General features: G+C 44.6%; 2 protein-coding genes across 5 annotated transcripts in view; both read right to left on the bottom strand.

Annotated features, from left to right (window-relative positions):
• SNX29 (sorting nexin 29) overlaps window positions 1-11126 on the bottom strand; it is a 394246-nt gene extending 383120 nt beyond the window's left edge. For all 4 annotated transcript variants that reach the window (XM_045542623.1, XM_045542624.1, XM_045542625.1 and 1 more), the window contains exon 1: window positions 11047-11126. In XM_045542623.1, coding sequence (XP_045398579.1) covers window positions 11047-11053 — 7 coding nt within the window. In that variant the 5' untranslated portion in view covers window positions 11054-11126. The remainder of the gene's footprint in view (window positions 1-11046) is intronic.
• A 4573-nt stretch (window positions 11127-15699) lies between these two features.
• On the bottom strand, window positions 15700-19685 carry TNFRSF17 (TNF receptor superfamily member 17). Its single transcript, XM_045542622.1, has 3 exons — window positions 19408-19685; window positions 18905-19051; window positions 15700-16191 (listed from the first exon to the last, which is right to left on the bottom strand). Exons 1-3 carry the CDS (start codon window positions 19532-19534, stop codon window positions 15914-15916), a joined length of 552 nt encoding a protein of 183 aa, XP_045398578.1. The 5' UTR covers window positions 19535-19685; the 3' UTR covers window positions 15700-15913.
• Window positions 19686-24430: the final 4745 nt, after the last annotated feature.

The following is a 24430-nucleotide window of genomic DNA, read 5'->3' as shown; positions in this document are numbered from 1 at the left end:
CTTGAAGACATTGATCATTTGCCCAAGGGACAGCTTAGAGGTGACAGACCCAACATTTTACCCCAAAGCTCGTGCCTTCTAACCTCCACAAAACCAAGCTAACTCCTTGCATGGCTCAATTTCGGCACAGAAAAAGGGCTCCCTTGTCAACGGGCCACCAGAGCAAAACCAACCTCCTTGGTGGCTGGCTCGAATGTCACGTTCTCAGAGAAACTTTCCTGCTGAGAGTTCTCCGTGGGCACAACTGCGCTCCACATTGTGCTCCTGTGGCCCTCCAGCCCCTCCGCACCCCTGGTACAATCCCTACCAGATTACGGGGACGTAAACTGGCTCCCTGCCCCCACCCTGGCTTGTGAACTCTCTCAGAGATGGAAAGGAGCTTCCCTGAATCCCCACTCACAGCAGGAATCAACAATTGTTGAATCTAGACTCTACTGGGGTTCATTTCCTTGATTCTGCAAGGACCAGACCAGGCCAGGACACAACAGCTGCCCCGTGCATGTAACAAGCAGGGCGAGGCGGTGGCTTTGTCTGCTCAAGCATTACCGCGTGCACAGATAGAATGGACATTCTTCCCAAAGACAGGGCACTCGCTCCCAGTATTGTGGGGTGAAGTGGCACAGCTGGGCCAGGACAAAAGGACAGACTTGCTGCCACCACACAATGTAAAGAAGGAGACTCTGCCTCAAGACACAGGGGCTCAGGCCATCCATATGGGCTTATGATGTCTAAGATCAAAGACAAAATAAGTGAGCAAAGAATAGGACCATCAATTTACTCTACAGCAGGAGCCGGCAAACATTTTCTGTAAAGAGCAAAACAGTATATATTTTAGGCTTTGCAGGCCATGTGGTCTCTGTCACAATTGCTCAATTTGCCATTGTAGCATGAAAGCAGCCATAGACAATAGTAAATGAACGGATGAGGCTGCCTTCCAATAAAACTTTATTTACAAAACAGGTGGCCAGCCCAGTTTGCCAATCCTTGCTGTAGGAAAAAAATAGTAAAATGCAGTGTGCAAATACTTTAAAGAGAAAGTATATCTTCCTTTATGATTGAAGAAATGCAAATGATATACTTAACCACATGGCACCATTATTCGTGTAACTATTAAATTAACCAAGAAACATTTGAAATGAAATTCCCCAATGCTGGTAAAGCTATGACAATCAGGCATACACCACTGGTAACAATATATTGATGTAGTAAGTTCTGAAAAGGAATGTGGCAATGCATAGCAAAAGCTACAAAAATGTCAAAATACCTTTTTCACACCTTGCAAATTAAGCTAAGGAGGAACGGGTGAAATGAAAAAAGGAACAAACAACTATTCCAACTATTCCTTCCTCTATCTTCCAGATATTGAGGAAGGAACTATACAGCCATCACTTGCTTTAATTTCTATTTTCTGATGAAGGAATTAACAGTCAGAAAAGTTCAATCATTTGCCCAAGTTCTTCAACAGGGAGTTAAATCCAGGATTGTCTACATCCAGAACTTTTTTCACAATGCAATGCCAGACTATAGATGGCATCACAGACACAAAGACTTTGACTGTTGTCTCCTAGCAAAGGGGTCAGTAAACTACAGCCCCCAAGCCAAATCCAGCTGCTGCCTATTTTTCTAAATAAAGTTTTATTGGAACACAGCTACGTCCTTTCATTTACGTATTGCCTGCAGCTGCTTTTCATACCACAACAACAGAGGTGAATACTTGGGGCAGAGACCAGATGGCCCACAAAGCAGAAAATATTTACTGTCTGGCCCTTCACAGAAAGTGTTTGCCAATCCCATCCTAGAATATCATAAATGGAATTTACTTCCTTTTGCTACAATGGGAGAAAGGTTAAATAACTGCAGTACATCGATCTGGTGGAATGTTACGCTGCCTTTTTTAATAATTGCAAAAAGAAGGAACATGGACGAGTACTATAATGTAAGTGGACACCCTAATTCAAACGTAGACACAATGCAATTATGTAAAATGCACAGTGTATGCTTTGAACAAAGGCAGAAGTGGAATACCTAAAAATGTCAATATTTAATGTGCTAGGAAGGTATATCTAAAGGTATATTCTGTTTTCACAATAGTATTTAATTTCATTTTGGGTTTTTCGGTTTTTTTTTAAAGTTGTAGGAGGAAAGAACAGATTCCAAGAAATGCAGATGCAGGCAAAGAATGAAATGGAGTGGGCAAGGCTCCCACCCTGGAGGAAGTCGGATGCTGTCCGGGCAGGCAGGGGAAACGCTACCTGTGCCAGGCCTCTGAAGGGCTCCTGGATCAGCCAGCAAAAGTCCACAGGCAAAGGGTCCTCACTCCCCCTACAGGCTTCAGACTGCTCCAGCCCTCACCCAGCCTGCTGCCCACAGTCTCTCCCAGCTCAGAAAAAGGCAATTCTCACCCCTTCCATCTGCTCGGGCACAAAACCTACTTGAGGCCCCTGCCTCACAGGGTCTCTGCTCTGACATCACCTTCCCAGTGAGGCCCTCCTAACCACTCCACCCAAAATTACAACAGCCCTCCCCCTGTAGTTCATCCTCCAACCAGACCATTTAGTAGGACAGACTCCACACTTGGGCTCTGGAATGGGCTTGTGATCCAGACCCGGCCAAGCAGAGTCACAGTGAGGGTCCTAGCATGACCACGTGGCCAGCCAGACCCCTGTGTGTCAGCGCCAGGACTTTTGCTGCAGCACTTCGGGAAGAGGCCCACTCTTTGCTCAGGGGTTGCTACATTACAGGATGTGGCCCAAGAGCTGCTGGTAGTCATCTTGCCTCCGCGGAGAAGAGGCTGCCTGTGGATGAAGCCAGCAGCGAGGAGAGCGGAACAGAGAGCTGAGCAGAAAGACAGCCTGATACTCCCTAGGCACCTGAATCCAGCTGAGCCTGAAGCCAGCCCTATCCCTAGACTTTTATATTACAAGACACTATAAATCCCCACATTGCTTAAATCAGTTTGATCACCTTCTGCCACATTCAATTGAAAAAAGTGCCGGCTAACACACCAGCATTACTCCAGCAAACCTCCATGGTACGTTCATTCAGCTTGCTTCAACAGACACCATCGGTACAGCCCTTTGACAAGTGACAGCAGATACACCAGATCATCATCTGGTAACTGTTTGCTGAATGGTGAACCTTGAACTCCTGGACAGTCTCTGCTGCCAGTGGAGCTCTCTCATGCTTACTGGCAACATTTTAAATTAATACACTGCTTTGGCAAAGAAGACAATCAAGAATGAAAATTTGATGTTAATGCTACTTTTGGAAAATCACCCTAACAACATAATCTAAAGGAAGGAAAACTACCTTGAACAAAAATGTTCACTGCATCATTACTTATAACAAGAAAAGAAAGAGAGAGAGGAAAGAAAGAAAGAAAAAGAAAGAAAGAAAGGAAGGAAGGAAGGAAGGAAGGAAGGAAGGAAGGAAGGAAGGAAGGAAGGAAGGAAGGAAGGAAGGAAAGATTGATTCTGCAAGTAGAATCAATAAAGACTGTGCTACATGCCAAAGATGGATTAATGATGGACTATACATAGCCCACAGAAGTGATCAATATGATGTCCACGTAGCAATGTGGTAAAGCTTTATCCTGAAATGTTAAGAGTGAAAACAAGGTGCAAATTTATATGATGAAATAGTTACTTCAGCCTATGTCAGTGTTTCTATCAATCTTTTATTCGTTATTTCCCCCGTAGAATAGCTTTTAGACATTTTTTTCCTAATCACTCCCTCCCTGAAATTTTAATACCGCAGATATACTGTATATCTCTGTATGTACTGCACACATATCTGTGCTTTATACATAAGCATAAATTTTTAAATCCCCTGAGAACCAATTTCCACCCCTCGTGGCTGGTAGCACCACCACTGAGAATGCATGGCCTATGTATACATAAGACGGTGGCAGATGGAAGGTACTTTATCTGGAATTATGTCCACATTGCCATAATTTAGAGAAGTCCATAAAATCTTGGATTTTAGTTCTGAATTTTAAGAGCTCTAAGAACTTGACTTCCTGTTGGTTACCCAGACACGGTCGTGCAGCAGGGAAGCAGGAGGGTCAACACCAGTGGGATTTAGACCATTGCCACCTGCTTGCATAGGAGGTGGTCAAATGTTTGCTGACAGTGAAACACTCACTTCTTATATTCCACCATAATAAATCAATCGAGTGCCTTTGTGAGAGGGGGGAAAAATGTTGATAGCATCACTTTCCTGCTTTGAATGAAAACCACAGATATTCTTTTTCCATTCATTTGTTTCAGCCGATTCTTTATTCTAAGTACAAGCCAGTGCTGGAAAGGTTCCAGTCAATGCCAAGGAGAAAACCATGACCTTTAACATTCCAGAAAAATAAGAAAACACCGCCAAAGTGTACATAAACATCAGGCAAGAAGCAGCAGTAAATCACCCACTAAGCCCAAAACTCTGATACATCAGCCCCTAGGAGCTCGTCTGTACCACTAATCATTTGACCTCTGTGGCCTGGCTTTCCCCACCCTTGAAACAGAGATTTCAGGGTCTTTCTAACTGCAGAAGAATTCCTGAAAAAATGGAAAGGAACATTAAGGACTTTCAAGTATAAAGTCTTACAAAAGGCAATGCTTGAAAATAATGACTTTATGGCTCTACAGGTTCTACTTTTCCCACTAAGAGCAAAAGCATTATCTGGAAATCAGAATTCCTTAGCCTACAGAAGCTGGCAAGCAAGTATTCCTATCTATGGGGTTGTTTAAAGAAAAATAAACAAAGTGTCACCACTAACACCCTAAGACAACCTGCCACACATGTCTGGCAAGTATCTTTCTGGCAAGTATCTGATAATTTGTTCACTTTTACATACACATATGAATAAATGAATTTCTTGTGTATGTTTTAATTTGCATAAGATATATATTTGAACTATAATTGTACACCCTGCCTTTTTTAGAGAACATTAACATTGAGAGATGGCCACGGTGACATACACAAATCCATATTATTCCTTTTAACATCTTTGAGGTTTCCCATCATGTGACCATACATACCACATAATGTTTGTCCACTCCCCTATTAATGGTCATCTCAGTAGTTTCTGGCCTCATGATACCCATTTATCTTGTGTATGCATTACTTGGACCATTCCACTTCCTGGTTGTTTGCACTTAATGTATTCAGCCTTGAACCCATCTGACCTCTGACTCTATGTAAACATTTTCAAATCAAAATTGCAGCAGATCTCAAGACAGTAATCCTGGCACCAAAAAAATTTTTAAAAAATCAGACTCTAATTGCCAATGTATAGGATACACAAGAGACTGAGAAACGTGTTAAGCCACACCAACAGACACAATCAGCAAAATCCTGTAAAGAATCATTAAGGTAAATGACTGTTTCCTTAAAAAAACAAAAATTGCAAGGCAGAAAAAGAGAAAGATTGAAGGGGAACCTGTAGTTTAAAAAAAGACTTTGTGTTGGCCGGGCGTGGTGGCTCACGCCTGTAATCCTAGCACTCTGGGAGGCCGAGGTGGGTGGATCCCTCGAGGTCAGGAGTTCGAGATCAGCCTGAGCAAGAGTGAGATCCCCGTCTCTACTAGAAATTATCTGGCCAACTAAAAATATATATAGAAAAAATTAGCCGGGCATGGTGGCGCATGCCTGTAGTCCCAGCTACTCGGGAGGCTGAGGCAGTAGGATCGCTTAAGCCCAGGAGTTTGAGGTTGCTGTGAGCTAGGCTGACGCCATGGCACTCACTCTAGCCCAGGCAACAAAGCGAGACTCTGTCTCAAAAAAAAAAAAAAAAAAAAGACTTTGTGCTTCAAAGAATACCATCAAGAAAATGAAAGGACAACCCATAGAATGGAAGAAAATTTTGGTAAATAATATATCTGATAAGGGACTTCCATCCAGAAATCATACAAGATTCTTACAGACTCAACCAAAAAAGACAAACCCAATTAAAATGTAAGCATAGAACACAATAGAGAACCCAGATATAAAAACATCTACTTACAACCAACTGATCTTTGACGAAAAAGACAACCATGTACACTGGGAAAAAGAAGCCCTATTCAATAAATGGTGCTTGAGGCCAGGTGCGGTGGTTCACATGTGTGGTCCTAACACACTCTGGGAGGCCAAGACTGAAGGATCACTTGAGGTCAGGAGTTCAAAGACCAGCCTGAGCAAAAGCAAGATGCTGTCTCTACTAAAAATAGAAAAAATTAGCCAGCCGTGGTGGCACACACCCTCAGTCCCAGCTACTCAGGAGGCTGAGGCAGGAGGATCACTTGAGCCAGGAGTTTGAGGTTGCTGTGAGATAGGCTGACGCCACGGCACTCTAGCCTGGGCAACAGAGTGAGACTCTGTTTCAAAAAAGAAAAAAAAAAGTGGGCAAAAGACATAAACAGAAGCTTCTCAAAAGAAGAAAGACAAATGGCAAATAAACATATGAAAAAATGCTCAATATCACTAATCATCAGGGAAATACAAATTATCAACAAAACCACAATGAGATATCACCTTACCCCAGTTAAATGGCATTTATTAAAAAGTCCAAAAACAATAGATACTGGCGTGGATGCAGAGAGAAAGGAACACTGTTGGTGGGACAGCAAATTAGTACAGCCTCTATGGAAAGATTCCTGAAAGAACTAAAGTAGACCTACCATTTGATCCAGCAGTCCCACTACTGAGTATCTACCCAAAAGAAAAGAAGTCATTTTATCAAAAAGAAACCTACACTCGAATGTTTATTGCAGCACAATTCACAATTGCAAAGATGTGGAATCAACCCAAGTGTCCATCAATTGAGTGGATTAATAAAATACGGTATATGTATACCATGGAATACTACTCAGCCATAAAAAGATTAATTGATACCTTTTGCAACAATCTGGATGGAACTGGAGACCATTCTCTTAAGTGAAGTATCTCAAGAATGGAAAAACAAATACCACATGTACTCACTATGAAATCGGAACTAACGGATGAGCACACAAGTGCACGGAGGGAAGTAAAACTCCATGGAGAGCAACCAGGGGAAGTGGGTAACAGGGGAGGAGAATAAACCAACCTAATGGGTACCATGAGCACTATTTGGGTGACGGCCACACCTACAGCCAGGACTCAAGCATTACAAAAATGATCCACGTAACCTAAAACACTTGTACCCCAAAACATTTGTACCCCCTTAATATTTTGAAATTTAAAAATAAATAAATAAAAATAAAATGTAAGCCAAGGATCTGAATAGGCATTTCTCCAGAGAAGATCTACAATTGGCCAGAAGATGCTGAACATCACTAGCCATAAAGGAAATGCAAATCAAAACCACAAGGAGACACCACTTCACACCCACGAGAATGTCGATTATCAAAAAGACTGTTGGTGAGGATGTGGAGAAACTAGATGCCTCACATACTGCTGGTGGAAGTTAAAACAGGCCCTCAAATAGTTAAACAGGGTTTATGACCCAGCAATTCCACTCAGATACATACTCAAGAGAAATGAAAACATCCACACACAAAAACCTGTGCATGAACGTTCAACAGCATTATTCATAACAGCCAAAACGTGGAAACAACCCAAACGTCCATCAACTGATGAACAGATAAACAAAATGTACAATATTCGTACAATGGAATATTATTAACTATTTGGCCACAAAAGGGAATAAAGTACAGATACATGCTACAATATGGCTGAACCTCAAGAACATTATACTTAGTGAAAAAGGCTAGATACAAAAGGTTACACATTGAATGATTTTATTTATCTGCAGTCCCCAACCCCAGGGCCATGCAGGGGCCGTGCGGGGGCCGTGCGGGCAGTACTCATCTGTGGCCTCTTAAGAAACAGGCTGCGTGTCACTGCCTGAGCTCCATACCACCCTCCCCCCACCCCCAGTCCGTGGAAAAACCGTCTTCCACGAAATCAGTCTCTGGTGCCAAAAAGGCTGGGGACCACTGATTTATATGAAATATCCACAACAGGCAAATCCATAGAGGCAGAAAGTATTAATAGATTAGTTATTGCCAGGGGCTGAGGGAAGGGGGAATGTGGAGTGACTGCTAATATGGGTGCAAGGTTTCTTTCCTAGGTAATAAAAATGTTCTAAAATTGATTATGGTAATGTTTGCACAACTCTGTGAATATATCAAAAAAGAAAGAAAGAAACTTAAAAAAAAGGGGCAAGAGTTTAAAAAATACACTATAAAATAAAATTCTAAGGCAATCATGGAAATTTGAACACTGATTAAATATTTGATGATATTAAGGAATTACTGCTAATTTCTTATAGGTATGATAACAGAATTATCGTTTTTTGGTTTTTTTTCTGAGATAGGGTCTCACTCTGTCGCCCAAGCTAGAATGTAGAGGTGTCATCACAGCTCACTGAAACCTCAAACTCCTGGGCTCAAGTGATCCTCCGGCCTCAGCCGCTCAAGTAGCTGGGACTACAGATGTGCAACAACACGCCCAGCTAATTTTTGTACTTTTTATAGAGGGTCTTGCTCTTGCTCAGGCTAGTCTCAGCTCCTAGTCTCAAGTAATGCTCCTGCCTTGGCCTCCCAAAGTGCTAGGATTACAGGCATGAGCCACCGCACCCAGCCAGAATTATGTTTTTTAAAAAGGAATCCTGTGTTTTAGAGATACATATGAAAATATTTACAGGTGAAATGATATGGTATCTGGGATTGGCTTCAAAATAACCTGGGGAGGGGGTGGGAAGTCGGTAGGGATACAGACGAAAGGGTCATGAGCTGGCAACAGTGTGAGCCATGTTAGGGTACATGGGAGTGCATTATACTATTCTTTCCACTTTCATGCTGTTTGAAATTTTCTATTTAAAAAAAAAAAAGAGGGACAGAAGAGAGGAAGTATTTCCATGCCACATTATTTTATCATATGCCAGTTATCACCACAATTGAGGAAGCCCACTTTGAACTGAGTTCTCAAGAAATGGTTAAATATACCTTGGGACTTCCCCTTCCATCCTCAGAGATCACTTTTTCTGCCTCAATCACAATCTTTCCAAAGCAAGGCTTTCATCCTTAACGCTTTTTCCTAAAAAGCCATTTGTTGGTTTCCTTGTATAATTTGTTTGGCTTTAGACCTAATGATTTTTTTAATTAAATTTAAAAACTTCCTGAGTTTTGATACTAAGTTGTTCCTTGAAAGATAAATTGACCAATTTTCCTTGACTTGGCAATTTCATTTCCTCCTGTGATGAAGGCAAAAGAGAGAATGGTCCAGAACTGTGAGCTTGTAGCAGAGACTCTTTGGTCACATTAAAAGAAAAGGATTTTCAGAGAGTGCCTGGTCCCAGCCCGTGTCCTAGAACTGGGCCAAGAAACAACCCCACTCGCACCCCACATGGGTCTTTATGGAAACAACAACAACAACAACAGCTGTGAGATCCTGACAGTGTACTCTGTGAGAGGCACAACACCAATCACTTTACCTGAGCAGTATTACTTAGTCACCACAACAAGCCAAGGAGACAGGTATTATTATGTATCCATATTTTGCTGGGACTTAGAGAAAGGTCAAGTGACTTACTCTAAATCACACAGCTTTATGTGGCAGAGCCAAGATTTGAACCCAGGAAGTCTGGCCCGAGAGCCTGCACTTATACCAAGCTACAACACCTCCTGGTGGAAGCCAGCTCATGGCATCTTTCTTGTGCTATCGCCAATGTTCAAGACGAAAAACAAAAGGTGGACTACCTCCCAGGACATCCCCTCACCACGCCATCATTAGGACCATCAGTTTCCCAAATCTGGCTCTTGAACAGCAAAACCAAAAGGCATAAAACTTGTTTTTAAAAAATCCACAAAGATAACTTAAAAGGCAAAATCGAAGATGGGTATCCCCTCCACCTTGCCCCCTCTCGCTCTCCAGAAATGCCTGGATGGAAGGCTAGAGCCAAGTGGGCGGGATGCAGGGATTCCTCAGAAGCAATTCCACAGTGAGGGAAAAACGGGCACTAGGAGGGTAGGCGGGTCCTCCTAACTAAATCCAGATCCAGAGTGGCCAACAAGACAGTGAGCTGAGAGGCTTCCCTGAGTCACTCCCATCTCCACCCAGGAATGACTTAGCACCAAAACACCAATAGGACTCTTGCGAGGAAAGGAGGGTGAACACCCAGTCAGAGTCAAAGGACTAAACTTCAGAAACACTGAGGACTAGTTGTCCCACCTCCCTGCACTTCCAGCCTCCCCTCCAAAATCACCGCCTCGCTGGTGGGAGGGAGAAGTTTGGACTGGGAAAGGCAAAGCAACGGTCCCTAGAGGGGCCAGGCATTGGACAAGAAGGGAAGGGCTGCAGGGCAGGACAGGAGAGACCTTAAGTGATGAGCTAGGATGAGAAATGGAAGGGGCTGCGCTAGGAGAAAGAATAACTGACATCTAAAACCAAGGACCGGAGAGGGAAGCTGAGAGGGTAACTGGGAACAACTGGTGACTGGAACGGCAAAGCACTGGGGGACAGGGGTGGGGGAATAAGAGGGATGGGGAAGACAAAGGGATTGTAGAACTGAGAGTTCTCTGGGGACAGGGAACTACTGGGACCACGGGGGTTCAGAGGTCAGCAAACTAACAGTCCAGAGGCACTTTGCTAGTGGGGAAACCGGAGGGGCCGGAGACAAGGGGCCTGGGTAGGGAGAATGACTGGGGAGCCGAGGGACCGGGAACTGGAGCTGGCACTCGGCGGGTCTAGGAGCTGGGAGGGACTGAGGCGCGGGAGGTCTCAGAACCTGGGGGTCTGGCAACTGGGCAAAGGGGTAGGACTGGAGGGACCGGGGACAGGGGTCTGGGAGCTGGTTGTAACTGACGGACAGGAGCAGGAGACTAGGAGTGCCCGGCCCCGGGAGGGTCAGAGAACTGCAGGTGACCGGGGGCCAGGAACCGGGGTCCTGGCGGCCAGGGGTCAGGAAACGGAGCGCTGGGGCGGGGGTCTGCGAGCCAGCGGGGCGCGGGGACTGAGGGGCCAGAGTGTGCAGCTGCAGAGGCGGGAGCCGGAGCGGCCGGGGAGGCTGACAGCGGCGGGGGCGCCACTCACCGCTCATGGTGCAGCTCCCCGGGCCGGTGCCCGCGCCGTGCCGCCGCCACAGCCGCTTCTGCAGCCCCAGGCTCCAGACAGGCCGGGAGACAGCGTGCCCCGCCCCGGCCGCCCCGCCCCGGAAGTAGAGCGCCGCCGCCGAGGCCCCGCCCCCCGACCCGGAACCAAAACACCTGCGCCGGCCTGGGGCGGGCGGGCGACCGGGGCGTGAGGGCAGAAACGGGAAGCGGGACTGAGGCGATTTTAGGGGGAATGGGGAGGGCTCCCAGCAGACCCGAGAATCCGCGGGGAGGCGCGGCTGTCCCCAAGCCCCCGAGAACCTTCCCCGCCCTCTTGGGGCTCCCACCTCTGTCGGGGCCCCTGACACAGGCAATGAGACGGCATCGTACCAGGGAGGGATACGAGCTGGAAGGGAAATTTATTTAAAAGAGCAATGGGCCAAAGATGGGCAGTCCCGGAGGGTCTCTCTGAGGAGGCGGCTTTTGAGCCCAGACCTAGGTGAAGAGAGGGAGCCGGCACGGGGGATGGAAAGGTCCCCAGGAAAGGTGTTCAGAAGTACAGAGGCCCTACCTGGAGGGGTTGGCTGGAGCGAGAGGGTGGTGAGAGGGCCTTGCAGGCCAGGGTAAGCAGTGTGGACTTTTCCCCCTAACCCCAGGTAGGTAGGGGAATGGGAGGCCATTGCAAGAATTCAAGCAGGGCAGTGACACGATCTGAATTAGGTTTTAAGACATCACTCTTCTGGGATGAGAATGAATTGTAATGGGCAGGGTGGAGAAAGAGCAGCTGGTTTGGAGGCTATTGCAGTTGTCCTGGCAAGAGACAATAGTGCCTGGGGCTACGGTGGTGGCCCGTGGAGACGGAGAAGGTGAAGGATTGAGTATGAACACTTTCACAACTTCCTTGTGAAGTCCACTTTATTGCTCAGGGAGGAAAGGGGACCAGAAAGGTTGAAGGAGTATTTCCCAACTTGTTTCGCCCACACAGAGTGAAAAAACACATTTTATATCACAATCCAGTACACGTATGCATACATTTAAGGAGATGTTTAACAAAACAATTCTGTAGGTAATATATTTTCTTCTATTTTTTTCTTTTCATTTTTTAATGCTGACTGAGACTTGATCCACGAATAAGTGTTGGTCCAAAATTGAAGACAGCCCCACTAGGAAATAGAGCCAGAATTCCAGCCCAGTTCTGTGAGACCCCACAGCTACTAGGATCCCTCTCAACACATAATCTCCGCCTTCCCATTCCCCCAGAATTTACCTTTAAGGAAGCAACTCAGCAGAGGCCCAGAGCTCTGCAATGTTATTTATAATAGTGAAAAAGTGGAAAGCACCAAAGCCCAACTACAGAAGAATAGCTAAGTAAATCATGGCCCAGCACACAAAGAATGTCTTGCAGTAGTTGAAAATGCCAGTTTTAAAGCCTGGAAATATGGGGCAATGCCAATAACAATACACTAAGTGAAAAAAGCACCATGCAAGACAGTCTTACGCCATGATTACAATTTTATCAAAATACAGCTACGTATCGGGACTAGGCGAGAATGTAAAAATAAGTTTGGTTGATGAGATTGTTTTTCCCATTTTCAAAATTATACTTTGTAGTTGTTAGTTTGTTATTCCAGTTAAAGAATTGGTGTGTCTGATTTCTCCTAGACAACCTAGTTTAGGTCTGCCTGCCTCTGTAACTTTGGCAAAGCTTCACATTCCTGCTTCATGGAGTTGTCGTTAGGATGTCGTCTTATACCTTCTCATAGCACTCTGTACCTTTATAGCACTTGAGGCAGGATAATTTATTGAAATCCTAATGTGTGTGTGGTATCATGTGAAGTATATTTGGTCTTTGTCTCCGGTTCCAGTCACAGAGCCCCTAAAACTCTTGGAATTTCCTACATGTTAGGAATGTCTTTGTTATTCATTATGTGTCCTTTTGATCACCCCTGAGTTTATGTTAATGAGGTGACTTAGATGAAGATGATTAGAGGATTGGAATTTTGAGCCCCACCCACTAATCTCTGGGAAGGAGGAGGAGATACTGGAGATTAACCTCTATAAAAACTCAACCTACAAGGTTTGAGGGGCATCCGGGTTCCTGAGCTAGAGGGTAGCACCGCCAGTAAGAGGGCATGGAAGCTCTGCGCCCTTCCCCCCACTTCTCCCTATGTACCTCTTCATCTGTATCCTTTATAATAAGCAGATAAATGTAAGTAAAGTGTTTCCCTGAGTTCTGTGAGTTCTGGCAAATTTTCAAACCCGAGGAGGAAAATCACGTGAAACCCAGTTTATAGCCAGTTGGTGAGAAGCACAAGTCACAACCACGGGCTCTCAGTGGGCATCTGAAGTGAGGGGCAGGCTTGTGGGACTGAGCCTTTAACCTGTGGGATCTGACACCATCTCCAGGTAGGTGGTGTCAGAATTGAATTGAACTATGGAACACCCAGTTGGTGTCCGATGGAGAATTGCTTGGTGTGTGGGGAAAACAGCCCACACATCTGGTCATAGAAGTGTTCTATATTGAATGTGAGTAGAGAGAAAAAAACAACCTGTCTTTTCCTTCACATTGTGCTTTATATTTTCTACCACCAACCAGCCCTCTTAAGTACAGTTGACCCTTGAATGACATGGGTTTGAACTGCATGGGTCCACTTATACTTGGATTTTTTTCAACCAAATAGAGATCAAAAGTACATATTTGGTGCGGTGGCTCACACCTATAATCCTAGCACTCTGGGAGGCCGAGGTGGGAGAATTGCTTAAGCTCAGGGGTTCAAGACTAGCCTGTGCAAGAGTGAGACCCTGTCTGTATTTTTATATTAAAAAAAAAAAAAAAAAGAAAGAAAGAAAGAAAATACATATTCTCAGGACACAAAACCCATATACACACAGGGCCAACTTCAGGATTTGAGTATGTGTGGATTTGGTTCACTGGGGCCCAGTGGGGTGGGGGTCCTGAAAGCAAACCTCCCCACCTCACCATACACCAAGGGACAACTACATTGTAATTCCTTCTTCCTGGGATTTTAGCAGACAGCCAAGAATCTAAAGCCTAAAGTGAAGAGCTCTTCGTGGGCTTTTGAAAAATCTAAACTCATTGAGGAGCTTGTACTAGGTGGCGAGGGGAAGGGAGAAAGAGGGCCTCTGAGAAGCTAGGGACCATATTCTGAGGCTATATAACAGGAAAGTAGTGTGTGCCTGCTCTCAGACACAGACCAGACCTCAAGGGGACTACATGACCATCATAACAATCTTATCAGTAGATACTATTATTATTCTCATTTTACAGATGGGAAAACTGAGGCCTGGAATAGTTAAGTAACTTTCTCATAGTCACCCAAGGTCTATAATTACCTAGTAACAGAGGCAGAATTCAAACTCAGGCAGTCTGGCTCTATCTAAGAGCCGATCCCTTAACCACTATACTGTATTATCACCTGTGTGTGGCACTGAAGGGCCCCAAATGGAGCCATGAGGGGTCCCAAATGGGCAAAGAGTTCCCACCAAAGTTCTCCATATCCCAAACATGCACAAAAGCTACAAAGCCCCAAGACCTTGATGTTCGATGCTGCGGTGTCAGTAGGCATCTTAATGATGACCATTCAACAGATGGCCTGAGGGCATCCCTGGTATTGCCTTTCCATAAGACCCCAGGACCTTTGCACAACCCTGGGAAGGGAACCCTCCCTCAGTAATGACAAAGATTGTATCTCAAGAAGAGAACTCAGAAATGGAATTAAATTGATATGTAAAGAAAAAAAGAAATAGATCAGGCTATGTAGGTTTAAATCCTGGCTCTGCCACTGCTATGGTTTGAATGTGTCCCCTCCAAAATTCAGGTGTTGCCATTGTGATAGTGTTGAGAGGTGGGGCCTTTAAGAGGTGATTAGGCCATGAGGGTTCCTCACTCGTGAGTGGGAGTAAGACCCCTACGAAAGAGGCTTCACGCAGCGTCCAACTCTTCCACTCTGCCTCCACGTGAGGACACAGCAAAAAGGCCCTCACCAGACGCCAGCACTTCAGTCTTGGACTTCCCAGCCTCCAGAACTGTGAGAAAATAAATTTCTGTTCTTTATACATTACCCAGTGTCAGGTATTCTGTTCTATCAGCATAAATGGACTAAGACAGCCATTTACTATGTTACCTTGCTCTGACTCAGTTTCTGTCATCATCTGTAAAATGAAGTTAATAACGTCCACCTACCTTGTAGTTTTTTGTGTGCATTATATGAGTTCGTACAGGCAAAACATTTAGAACAGGCCCCGGCACATTAGCAAGGCTCTCTAAGTGTTAGCTATGGTTATTATTACGCACTGGTATTTGGGCTGCAGACAGTACCTAGTACACCTTTATCATAGTTCGCAATGACACACCTACTTGTGTGACCATGGTAATGCCTGATGCCTCTGTGAAGCTAGAAGCTTCCAAGGCCAAGAATCACCTAAGCACTACATAGCGGCTTAGTCTGGCCCATTCTAGGCTTCTGCTACTTACAGAAGTACGTAGGATAATCTTGCTTTCCTTTAACAAGACAGAGAAAAATCCAGTCTGTCCTGAAATGTGTATGTGCATGTACCGGAGAGAGTACATCTCTACCCATAGGAATGGGTGACTTTGGGATCTACAGATTGCCATGCTTTGTTATCAGTGAGTCAAGAATTTAATCACAAAACCAAGGAAGTTTCCACAGTTAAGCTCCCAAAAATAAGGTAGAAAAATATATGTAACATGAAGAGTTTCCATAATTAGAGAACAAAAAAGCTGTATCAGCAACTAAAAAACAGTCATCCTAAAGAGACCTAATACATCATCTTTTCCCTCTGACAAAAGATTTTCAAAGTAGCTCTCTATCAGTCGAAATGGCTAATTATCTAGTAGAAATTGATTTCTCTGTCCCTGTAACACTCAAAACAGCTGACAGGCTATTACAATAGTCATTTGTTTTCGTGGTGACAAGAATGGTTGCGCCTTCCTCCATGGCTGGGAGGGGAAAGAAATGGTCAGAATCGACCTTTGGTTTGCTCTTGACACAGTCTTCACAAGTACATTCTTCTACTGTGTACCCCAGGCCTCTTGGAAGAGGAATTTCATTACCAGTCTTGCTGTGGTCCAGCTCAGCGTTAGCCATGTCCAGGAGAACCGATCCTGGTTGTACAGAAACAGAAACATTAACCTGAACTTCACAGTCATTTATGTCATTTACAGTTGTGACAGTCTTAGCAGTACACATCAAGACTCAAAAGAATTTGAGACAGATCTTTGTGGTTTTTTTTTTAATTTTAGAGATAGGGTCTCACTATGTTGCCCAGGCTGGACTCAAACTCCTGTGCTCAAGGGATCCTCCCACCTCACGCTCTGGAGCAGCTAGGACTGCAGGTGCGTGCCAGTGTACCCAGCTTGAGACAGATCTTTTCAGACAAAAAGAATATGTCCTGGCTAGGCATGGTGGCTCATGTCTGTAATCATAGAACTCTGGGAGGCTGAGACAGGAGGATAACTTGCGGTCAGGAGTTCAAGACCAGCCTGAGCAAGAGTGAGACTCAATCACTACAAAAAAATAGAAAAATTAGCCCTGCATGGTGGCACATGCCTGTAGTCCCACCTACTCGGGAGGCTGAGGCAGGAGGATCATTTGAGCCCAGGAGCTTGAGGTTGCAGTGAGCTGTGATGATGAAACTGCACTCTAGCCTGGGTGACAGAGCAAGACTCTGTCTCAAAAAAAAAAAAAGAAGATGTGCTACACTAGAAGTCATAAACTAACCGACCACAGGCCACTTTGGGCTTGAAGACAGGGTTTGTTTGGGGGCATATAGTATTTAGGGTGTTTATGTTGACCCACACTTAAAAATCAGATTTCACATACAAATCTAGACAACTGGCCCGTTTTTCAAAACACAACAAAATGTGGCGACACGGAGCCAGCATTCCTACACAGAAACAATCGCTAGAGTTGATAGCAGCTGTCACTTTCAGACAGGGCATGGGCTTCCCTGTTGCCAAAGCCTCCACCTGGCCCACTGCATGCATTTGTTACCCACTTGGCCCTTCCAGGCGTGACGTCTTGACACTATCTTACACATGTGAAAATAACAGAAATTACCGTATGTTACAGTGCACCAAAGTCAGCCTGCAGCTGACACTTTAGAATTCAGAAGTAAAGATGCTTCTCTTACAGAGCATTTTACAACAGATTAAAAATTTTTTAAATGAATCTCTTGTGAACACATAAGGAAGGAGTGAGTCTCCATTGTGTCTCCATTATATACCTGTGCAGGTAAGTTTTACGGCTTCCTGACATTCCCCAATGTAATTCCATCTTCCAAAACATCACACTTAAATTCATTCTCAAAATAAGCCAGACACAGGAAGAAAAATACTGCATGATCTCACTTGTATGTGGAATCTAAAAAAGTTAAATACATAGAAGCAGAGAGTAGAACGATGGTTACCTGGGTAGGAATGTGGGGGAAATAGGGAGATGTTGGTCAAAGGACACAAGGTTGTGGTTATGTAGGATAAATAAATCTAGAGATCTAATGTGTAGCACGATGACTATAGTTAATAATACTGTATTGGATACTGTCAGTTTGTTTTTTGTTTTGTTTTGTTTTTGAGACAGAGTCTCACTCCATTGCCCTGAGTAGAATGCCGTGGCGTCAGCCTAGCTCACAGCAACCTCAAACTCCGGGACACAAGGGATCCTCCTGCCTCAGCCTCCCAAGTAGCTGGGACTACAGACAGGTACGCACCACCACACCTGGCTAGTTTTTTCTATTTTTAGTAGAGATGGGGTCTCGCTCTTGCTCAGGCTGGTCTCAAACTTCTGACCTCAAGCGATCCTGCCGCCTGTACCTCCCAAAGTCCTAGGATTACAGGTGTGAGCCACTGTGCCCGGCCCTGTCAATTTGTTAAAAGTAGATTTCAGGTGCTCTCACCACAACAAAAAAAGGGGGTAACTATGTGGAGATGGATATGTTAATTTGCTTGGCTATAGTAATCATTCAGTATGTATATGTATATCAAAACATATTGTACGCCTTAAATATATGCAATTTTTATTTTATGTAAAAAAATGTTCACTTTCCACCTGTCTATCAGACCCCAGGAGGAAGGAAAAAGTGCGTAAGTTATGCAGAACAGTCATCTCCCTCTCCTCCTCCACTGGAAAGCAAGTGAGGGGCTGCTTCACAGGTTCTGTAGGGAAAATCAACGCTTAAAGAAATAGGGCATCTGCTGCTATGCGTTTGGGAATGAGATCATGGGCAGAGGTGCTACAGGAAATATTTTTATCTTAAGAGACCCTTAAGTAGAGCATTCACTTCTCTGGGACTGGTTCTCTACTGTGTAATAAAGATAATTGTTTTTGAGATGATTGCTCATTCATCCAGGAGCAACTGGTTATTCATTTCTAGCATTTTTCAATAGGCAAAGGTTCACCCAAGCAAACAACACTTATATTTGTATTAAAAACATGGCCATAGATCTTGCCAAATATGCTCTTCATGATAGCAGTGGGCTTGGCTAGCAGTTTCTGATAGCATGACATTTAATCAATGTGGCTAACTTTATAGTCAAAGCGACAGATGCTTCCCAAGGAAGCCTCAGTACTTCAGTACAGTAATTACCAAAGGGAAGAATTTAGGGGAAGGCTGGCATTGTAGGAAACCTGCAAAGGTATTAACACCAGGATGAAGATGCCTTGCTTCTACTGCATAGTTCATTTAACATAACTATCCTCTAACATACTCCAAAGGTCTGTAACCGAATGAAATAGTCAACGTTAGAAAAAGACAAGGAACTGAAACTCACAATAGCCACCTCGTGGAAACAGATTTCAAAGATTCACTGTCAAACCAACCTGTGTTTTTAAATTCATCCTTTGAGGGTTCAGAACTCGTCTTCCTTAGTAAGAACGTTAGCACGAAAATTGCCAAAGAAACTGTCAAGCTCACACCCAAACAGGTCCAGAGAATCGCATTTGTTCCTTTCACTGAATCGGTCACACCTTTGTTAAAAGAATGTCAGAGAGATAATGAGCTGAGAGCATAATATTCACATCAAGTATGGATTATTTGCCATACAATCCCCCTAATTCATCAGCATCGACTTTTAAATTCTAAATACCACTTAATTAGAAGCACTGACAAAAATCTATGTTGCTCATAGTGCTGAGTAAAACCGGGTTCGGTTTGGAATAATTACTCTGTTCCTGTAGACATTTTAATCATTGCCTTGTTTCTTTTCTCTTTTGGATTCAGAACATCTCACCATCTTTCCCGTAAGGTTTATTTTCTGAACAAACAGTCAATATAGACAGACTAGTTCACACCAATGAAAAATCGTTCAAGCAGTATTACTTACTTGCATCACAATAACGCTGACAAATTAGAGGAGGAGTATTAGAACATCGGAGGTGACAAGGTTTGCAAGCATGCAGCAAACTGTCAAAATATTCATTTTGGAAACACTGAGGAGCCATCTGGAACATGATCGCAAAAAGAAACAAGGGAGCTACAGAAAGAACGGCGTGGAAGGACAAGTGAAGTCGCACCAAGGATTCCCCGGCCAATGTAGCAACAGCGGCTAGAATGTCAGGAGAAAAAAGAACTTCACCTTGCTTTGTTGGTTCTTATGGGGGCTGTTTGCGGCATGGCTAAGGATTTGAATATCCCCTCTAATTCAAGCTTTTAAGTACGAGGCTTGGCTGGGGTAAGAGAAGTGGTATAAATATCAGGGCAAACTATACCTGAAACAGAAACTGCTAAATTTATAGAGGAAATTTCTCACCCAGGTGATAGTTGCAAGATGTAGACAAGCCCGCAGCATCAAACGAAAGGTCCAGTAACCATTTTTAGATCATCTGTTTATGATCTTACTATGTGACAGGTCCGAGGGAAATCGACAAGGTCTGTGCCCCTTAGGAACTTAAAATATGTTTAACAGGGAAAATAGAAATATAATCAAATAATCACACAGGATAGTAGTAACTAACAGAATGTGAGGGGAGAAAGAAAGAGTATCAAACATGACCACCAGGGTTTTTCTTGGCTTGTTTGTTTGTTTGTTTGTTTGTTTTTGAGACAGAGTCTCACTCTGTTGCCCGGGCTAAAGTGCTGTGGCGTCAGCCTAGCTCACAGCAACCTCAAACTCCTGGGCTTAAGCAATCCTCCTGCCTCAGCCTCCCAAGTAGCTGGGACTACAGCGCACACCAGGATGCCCGGCTAATTTTTTCTATTTTTAGTTGCCCGGCTAATTTTTTTTCTATTTTTAGTAGAGACGGGGTTTCACTCTTGCTCAGACTGGTCTCGAACTCCTGAGGTCAAGCGATCCTCCCACCTCGGTCTCCCAGAGTGCTAGGATTATAGGCACCAGCCACCACTCCAGCCTGACTACCAGGTTTTGAACCTAAGGAGAATTGCAGTGCCACAGACATAGGGTGTCTGGGTGTTGCGATATATACATATATATATATATATATATATAGGTTTTTGTCCACAGTTGGTGGCTCATAACTCCCATAGCCCCTGTTACAGTCTTTTGTTACAGTGTTGGGTGTGTTAGGCCTCAGGAAGCAGAACCTCTGGCCTTTCTCACCTGCCCTAAGGCAGGACTCTAATCTTCCCCCTTACTGATTGTGGATCATAAGACCTCATTCCTAGAGGGCCCTGCCTTGTACCCCGAAGGCTCATCACATTTCTACATGGTCGTCCATAAAAACCCAAGAGCACAGGTTCAGGGAGCTTCCGGAGAGCTGAACATGTGGACATTCCGGGAGGGTGGTGTGCCCTCTCCCCCATGCCCTGCTCTAGGCATCTCTTCATCTGTATCCTTTGTGATATCCTTTATAAGAAACCTGTGAGTCCGGGCGAGGTGGCTCACGCCTGTAATACTAGCACTCTGGGAGGCCAAGGAGGGTGGATCGCTCGAGCTCAGGAGTTTGAGACCAGCCTGAGCAAGAGTGAGACCCCGTCTCTACTAAAAATAGAAAGAAATTATGTGGACAGCTAAAAATATAGAGAGAAAAAAATTAGCCGGGCATGGTGGCACATGCCTGCAGTCCCAGCTACTCGGGAGGCTGAGGCAGGAGGATCGCTTGAGCCCGGAGTCTCTGTCTCAAAAAAAAAAAAAAAACCACATTTTTTAAAATGTAGGACTTGAGCCTAGAAAAGGGTTTGAACTTAGATATTGATCAAAACTTCAAGTTCCTCTAGGGGTCCTGGCGGTGAGGCAAGTGGCTGAGGCTGCCTGGGTGGGACAGCAGGAAGCTAAGGCAGCTGGCCAGGGGCGTGCCTCTCCCTCAGCTCCTGCCAGATGCCTTTGGAAGAGAAGCAAAGGACACAGCAAAAGCACGATTAGAAGAGAGATTAGTAGGGAGAAGAGCTGGGCGCGGTGGCTCATGCCTATAATCCAGCACTTTGGGAGGCCAGGGCATGAGGATCACTTAAGGCCAGGAGTTTGAGATCCAGACTCCACAAAATTTTTAAAAATTAGCCGTGTGTGGTGACACATGCCTATAGTCCCAGCTACTCGGAAGGCTGAGGTAGAAGGATCTCCTGAGCCCAGGAGTTTGAGGTTACAGTGAGCTGTGATTGCACCACTGTACTCCAGCACAGAGGGAGACCCTGACTCTACAAAATAAGAAGAAAAAATAAAATAAAATAAAATTCATACCCATATTAACTAATTATTAACTGATTCTTCCACCAGTGCCTGAAATGTTGCCAAGAGACACTGGCCTGGGTAAGCGGGGGCCGCCTGTTTACTCCTCCTTGTGGGGGTGACAGGTTAATTCCGACTCTCCCATGTGACAGGTAAGAAGATGGGGAAGCACAGACTCTCTAAGAGACAGAGATAAATGGGCAGAAGAGGCTAGAAGATGTCATACTAGACATGACACTTTCCATAAGAAATAACATAAGGGCTTCAGTGAAAAGGGAATTTTCTGACTTTATAAAGCTGAAAAGTCCAATGGTAGGATCAGATTTAGGGGGCCCGGTCAAGTCCAACAACGTCCTGGTTTCTCTCTCACTGGCTCAGCAGTGATCTCTCTGGTCTTGGCTCTGTTCCCAGGTCCGATTCATGATCACAAGAGAGCTGCAGCACCTCAGACCTCACACACCCTTGTTTCTTCTAAACTCATGGTTTTAAACGTGTGAACTCCCAAACCTATGGCAGCTGTATGTATCCAGCTCCAGCCTTGCCCGAAATCCAGACCCATATCAACTGCCTGCTCAATATCTCCACTCCAAAGTCTAATCAGTGTCTCAGACTTTACTAGATTAAAGTAATTTTGGATTCTCCAAGAGAAGAACATGTACTGCCTTTATAAAACCCACTTGATCACAGAATCCCTTTTCGCAAGGATCACCTATGAGCATGTAGGAACATAAACTTTGTGGAATACAACTTTGGAAAAATGAGGCCAGGCTATGGCCACAATTCCCTCCAGCTCTCAAAGACTATGATTTGGGGACTTAGCAGAGCAGCAGTAAAACAGATGGAGCATGAGGGGGGTGTTGGTGTAATAATGTCACTAAAAGAATGCTGTGTCTGACTTCACACGAACGTAGAACAGCGAGGAAGCCAGTTCCCGAGCCAGCCTCAAGCTTCGGCTGTCGCTCACAGCTTTAAGGAAGCAAAGCGGTGCTGCCTCAAACTTCCAAAGCCATGAGTGGCTTGTTCTGCAAGGAAAACTCCATCCAACTAAAGATTTGTTTTCCAAAATTACTAAACTGTCAACGAGCGGTTTTGTTTTGTTTTGTTTTTTAAGACAGGGTCTCACTCTGTCACCCCAGCTACAGTGCAGTGGCATCATTATAGGTCACTGCAGCCTCAAACTCAAATGCTCCTCCTGCCTCGAACTCCCAAAGTGCTAGAATTACAGGCCTGAGCCCTGCCACTGAACGCCTGGCCAAGCCACAGAGGCAGGAGCTGTGCAGAGGCAACCTAGACCACACCATGAACTCCCCCATCATGGCTGCACTCTGGCAACTGCATATTCCTGACCTCTCAAACTGACTGGTTGACGACTCCTCTGGTCCTCACCTCCCCCTCCCAGACCTTCACCTCCCCAGATCCTCCCACGATTGTGTAAGGTCTAATTCCTATAATTAGACCAGCAATTGTGTAAGATTTAATTCCTTCCCTGATCCTGTAATTAACATTCATGGTGGCTCAGCTCCCTGGACCAACACCGACTGATGTCCCCTCTTTAACCTTGAACCTACAGTTTAAATATTCACACAAAACTGTTCAGATCCTGCCCACAGAGTTGCACAGCAGTATGCACTGGGCACAAGTCCTAAGGCCAGAAAAATCTGAATCCTGGCTCTAACACAGTGGAGCCTGTGTGGCCTTGGGCAAGGGGCTTAACCTTTCTGTTCTTCATCCAGAACAGGATAAATGACAATAGTGCCAACTTTCTGCATTGTTGGGAGGATTATATGAGACAATTTATGGAATGCATAAATTTATGTGTAGAAAATTTATGAGCATAGTTCCTGGGCCCAGAGTAAGTGCTCAGCAAACCTTAGTGATTTGGTTATTATTAATGAGAAGCTCAGAGTCAGCCAACCTCTGGGAAGGTCATTTTCCCAAGGCTGAATAAAACAGTATAATAAGAGGGCAGCCCCACACAAATGGGGGTTAAGGGTGAACCGAGGCTATTCAGAAACTAAAGCCAGGAAAATATTAAGCATTATGTGCTGGAAGGGCAAGGAAAGATGCCACAAGAAGGCTGGGCAAGACTGGAGGGCAGGGTGGATGAGAGTTTGAAAAATGAGTTCAGGCAAGGAACTAGTGGTAAGGTAAATGGTAACAGGCAAACGCTAGCTGACTGATACGTAGCATTGGAACGGGCACAGTGGCCTAAAGCAAGCTACAAGTCCAGACCAAAACCCTTACCTTTTCTCAAAGTATAGAAATGTCTTCTACAAATTAAAAGATCATTGCAATACTGCATCTATAGGTAGATGTTTTCTCTATTTTTGAGAAAGGGTCTCATTCTGTCACCCAGGCTGGAGTGCAGTGATGGGATCATAGCTCACTGCAACCTCAAACTCCTGGGCTCAAGCGATCCTCCTGCCTCAGCCTCCCGAGTAGCTGGGATTACAGGCATGCACCACCACATCTGGCTAATGTTTTAATTTTTTTGTAAAGACAGGGTCTTGCTCTGTTGCGATCCTGCTGCCTCAGCCTCCTAAAGCTCTGGGATTACAGGCGTGAGCCACTGCACCCAGCCTATAGCTAGATATTTTCAATGTCATTTACTTCAGTAGCTATACATGGTATTTATTATAAGAGATTATTTTGGTAATTATTATTTCGTGTAATACTTCAATAATCCAAGTATATTTAAATGAATCTCCATAAGCATGTACTTTCT

Source organism: Lemur catta, chromosome 2, assembly GCF_020740605.2.
Source record: "Lemur catta isolate mLemCat1 chromosome 2, mLemCat1.pri, whole genome shotgun sequence".
Lineage (NCBI taxonomy): Eukaryota > Metazoa > Chordata > Mammalia > Primates > Lemuridae > Lemur > Lemur catta.
The sequence above is the reverse complement of the archived record's forward strand: the minus strand, read 5'-3'. Positions and strand labels throughout refer to the sequence as shown.

What these genes read in the sequence shown, in the direction of transcription:
- TNFRSF17 (XM_045542622.1), bottom strand. Translation starts at nt 19,534, where the DNA reads ATGTTCCAGATGGCTCCTCAGTGTTTCCAAAATGAATATTTTGACAGT. An exon ending in TCAGCGTTATTGTGATGCAA is followed by an intron (nt 19,052 to 19,407) that starts GTAAGTAATACT and finishes CTTTTAACAAAG; the next exon opens with GTGTGACCGATTCAGTGAAA. An exon ending in GGATGAATTTAAAAACACAG is followed by an intron (nt 16,192 to 18,904) that starts GTTGGTTTGACA and finishes CTGTACAACCAG; the next exon opens with GATCGGTTCTCCTGGACATG.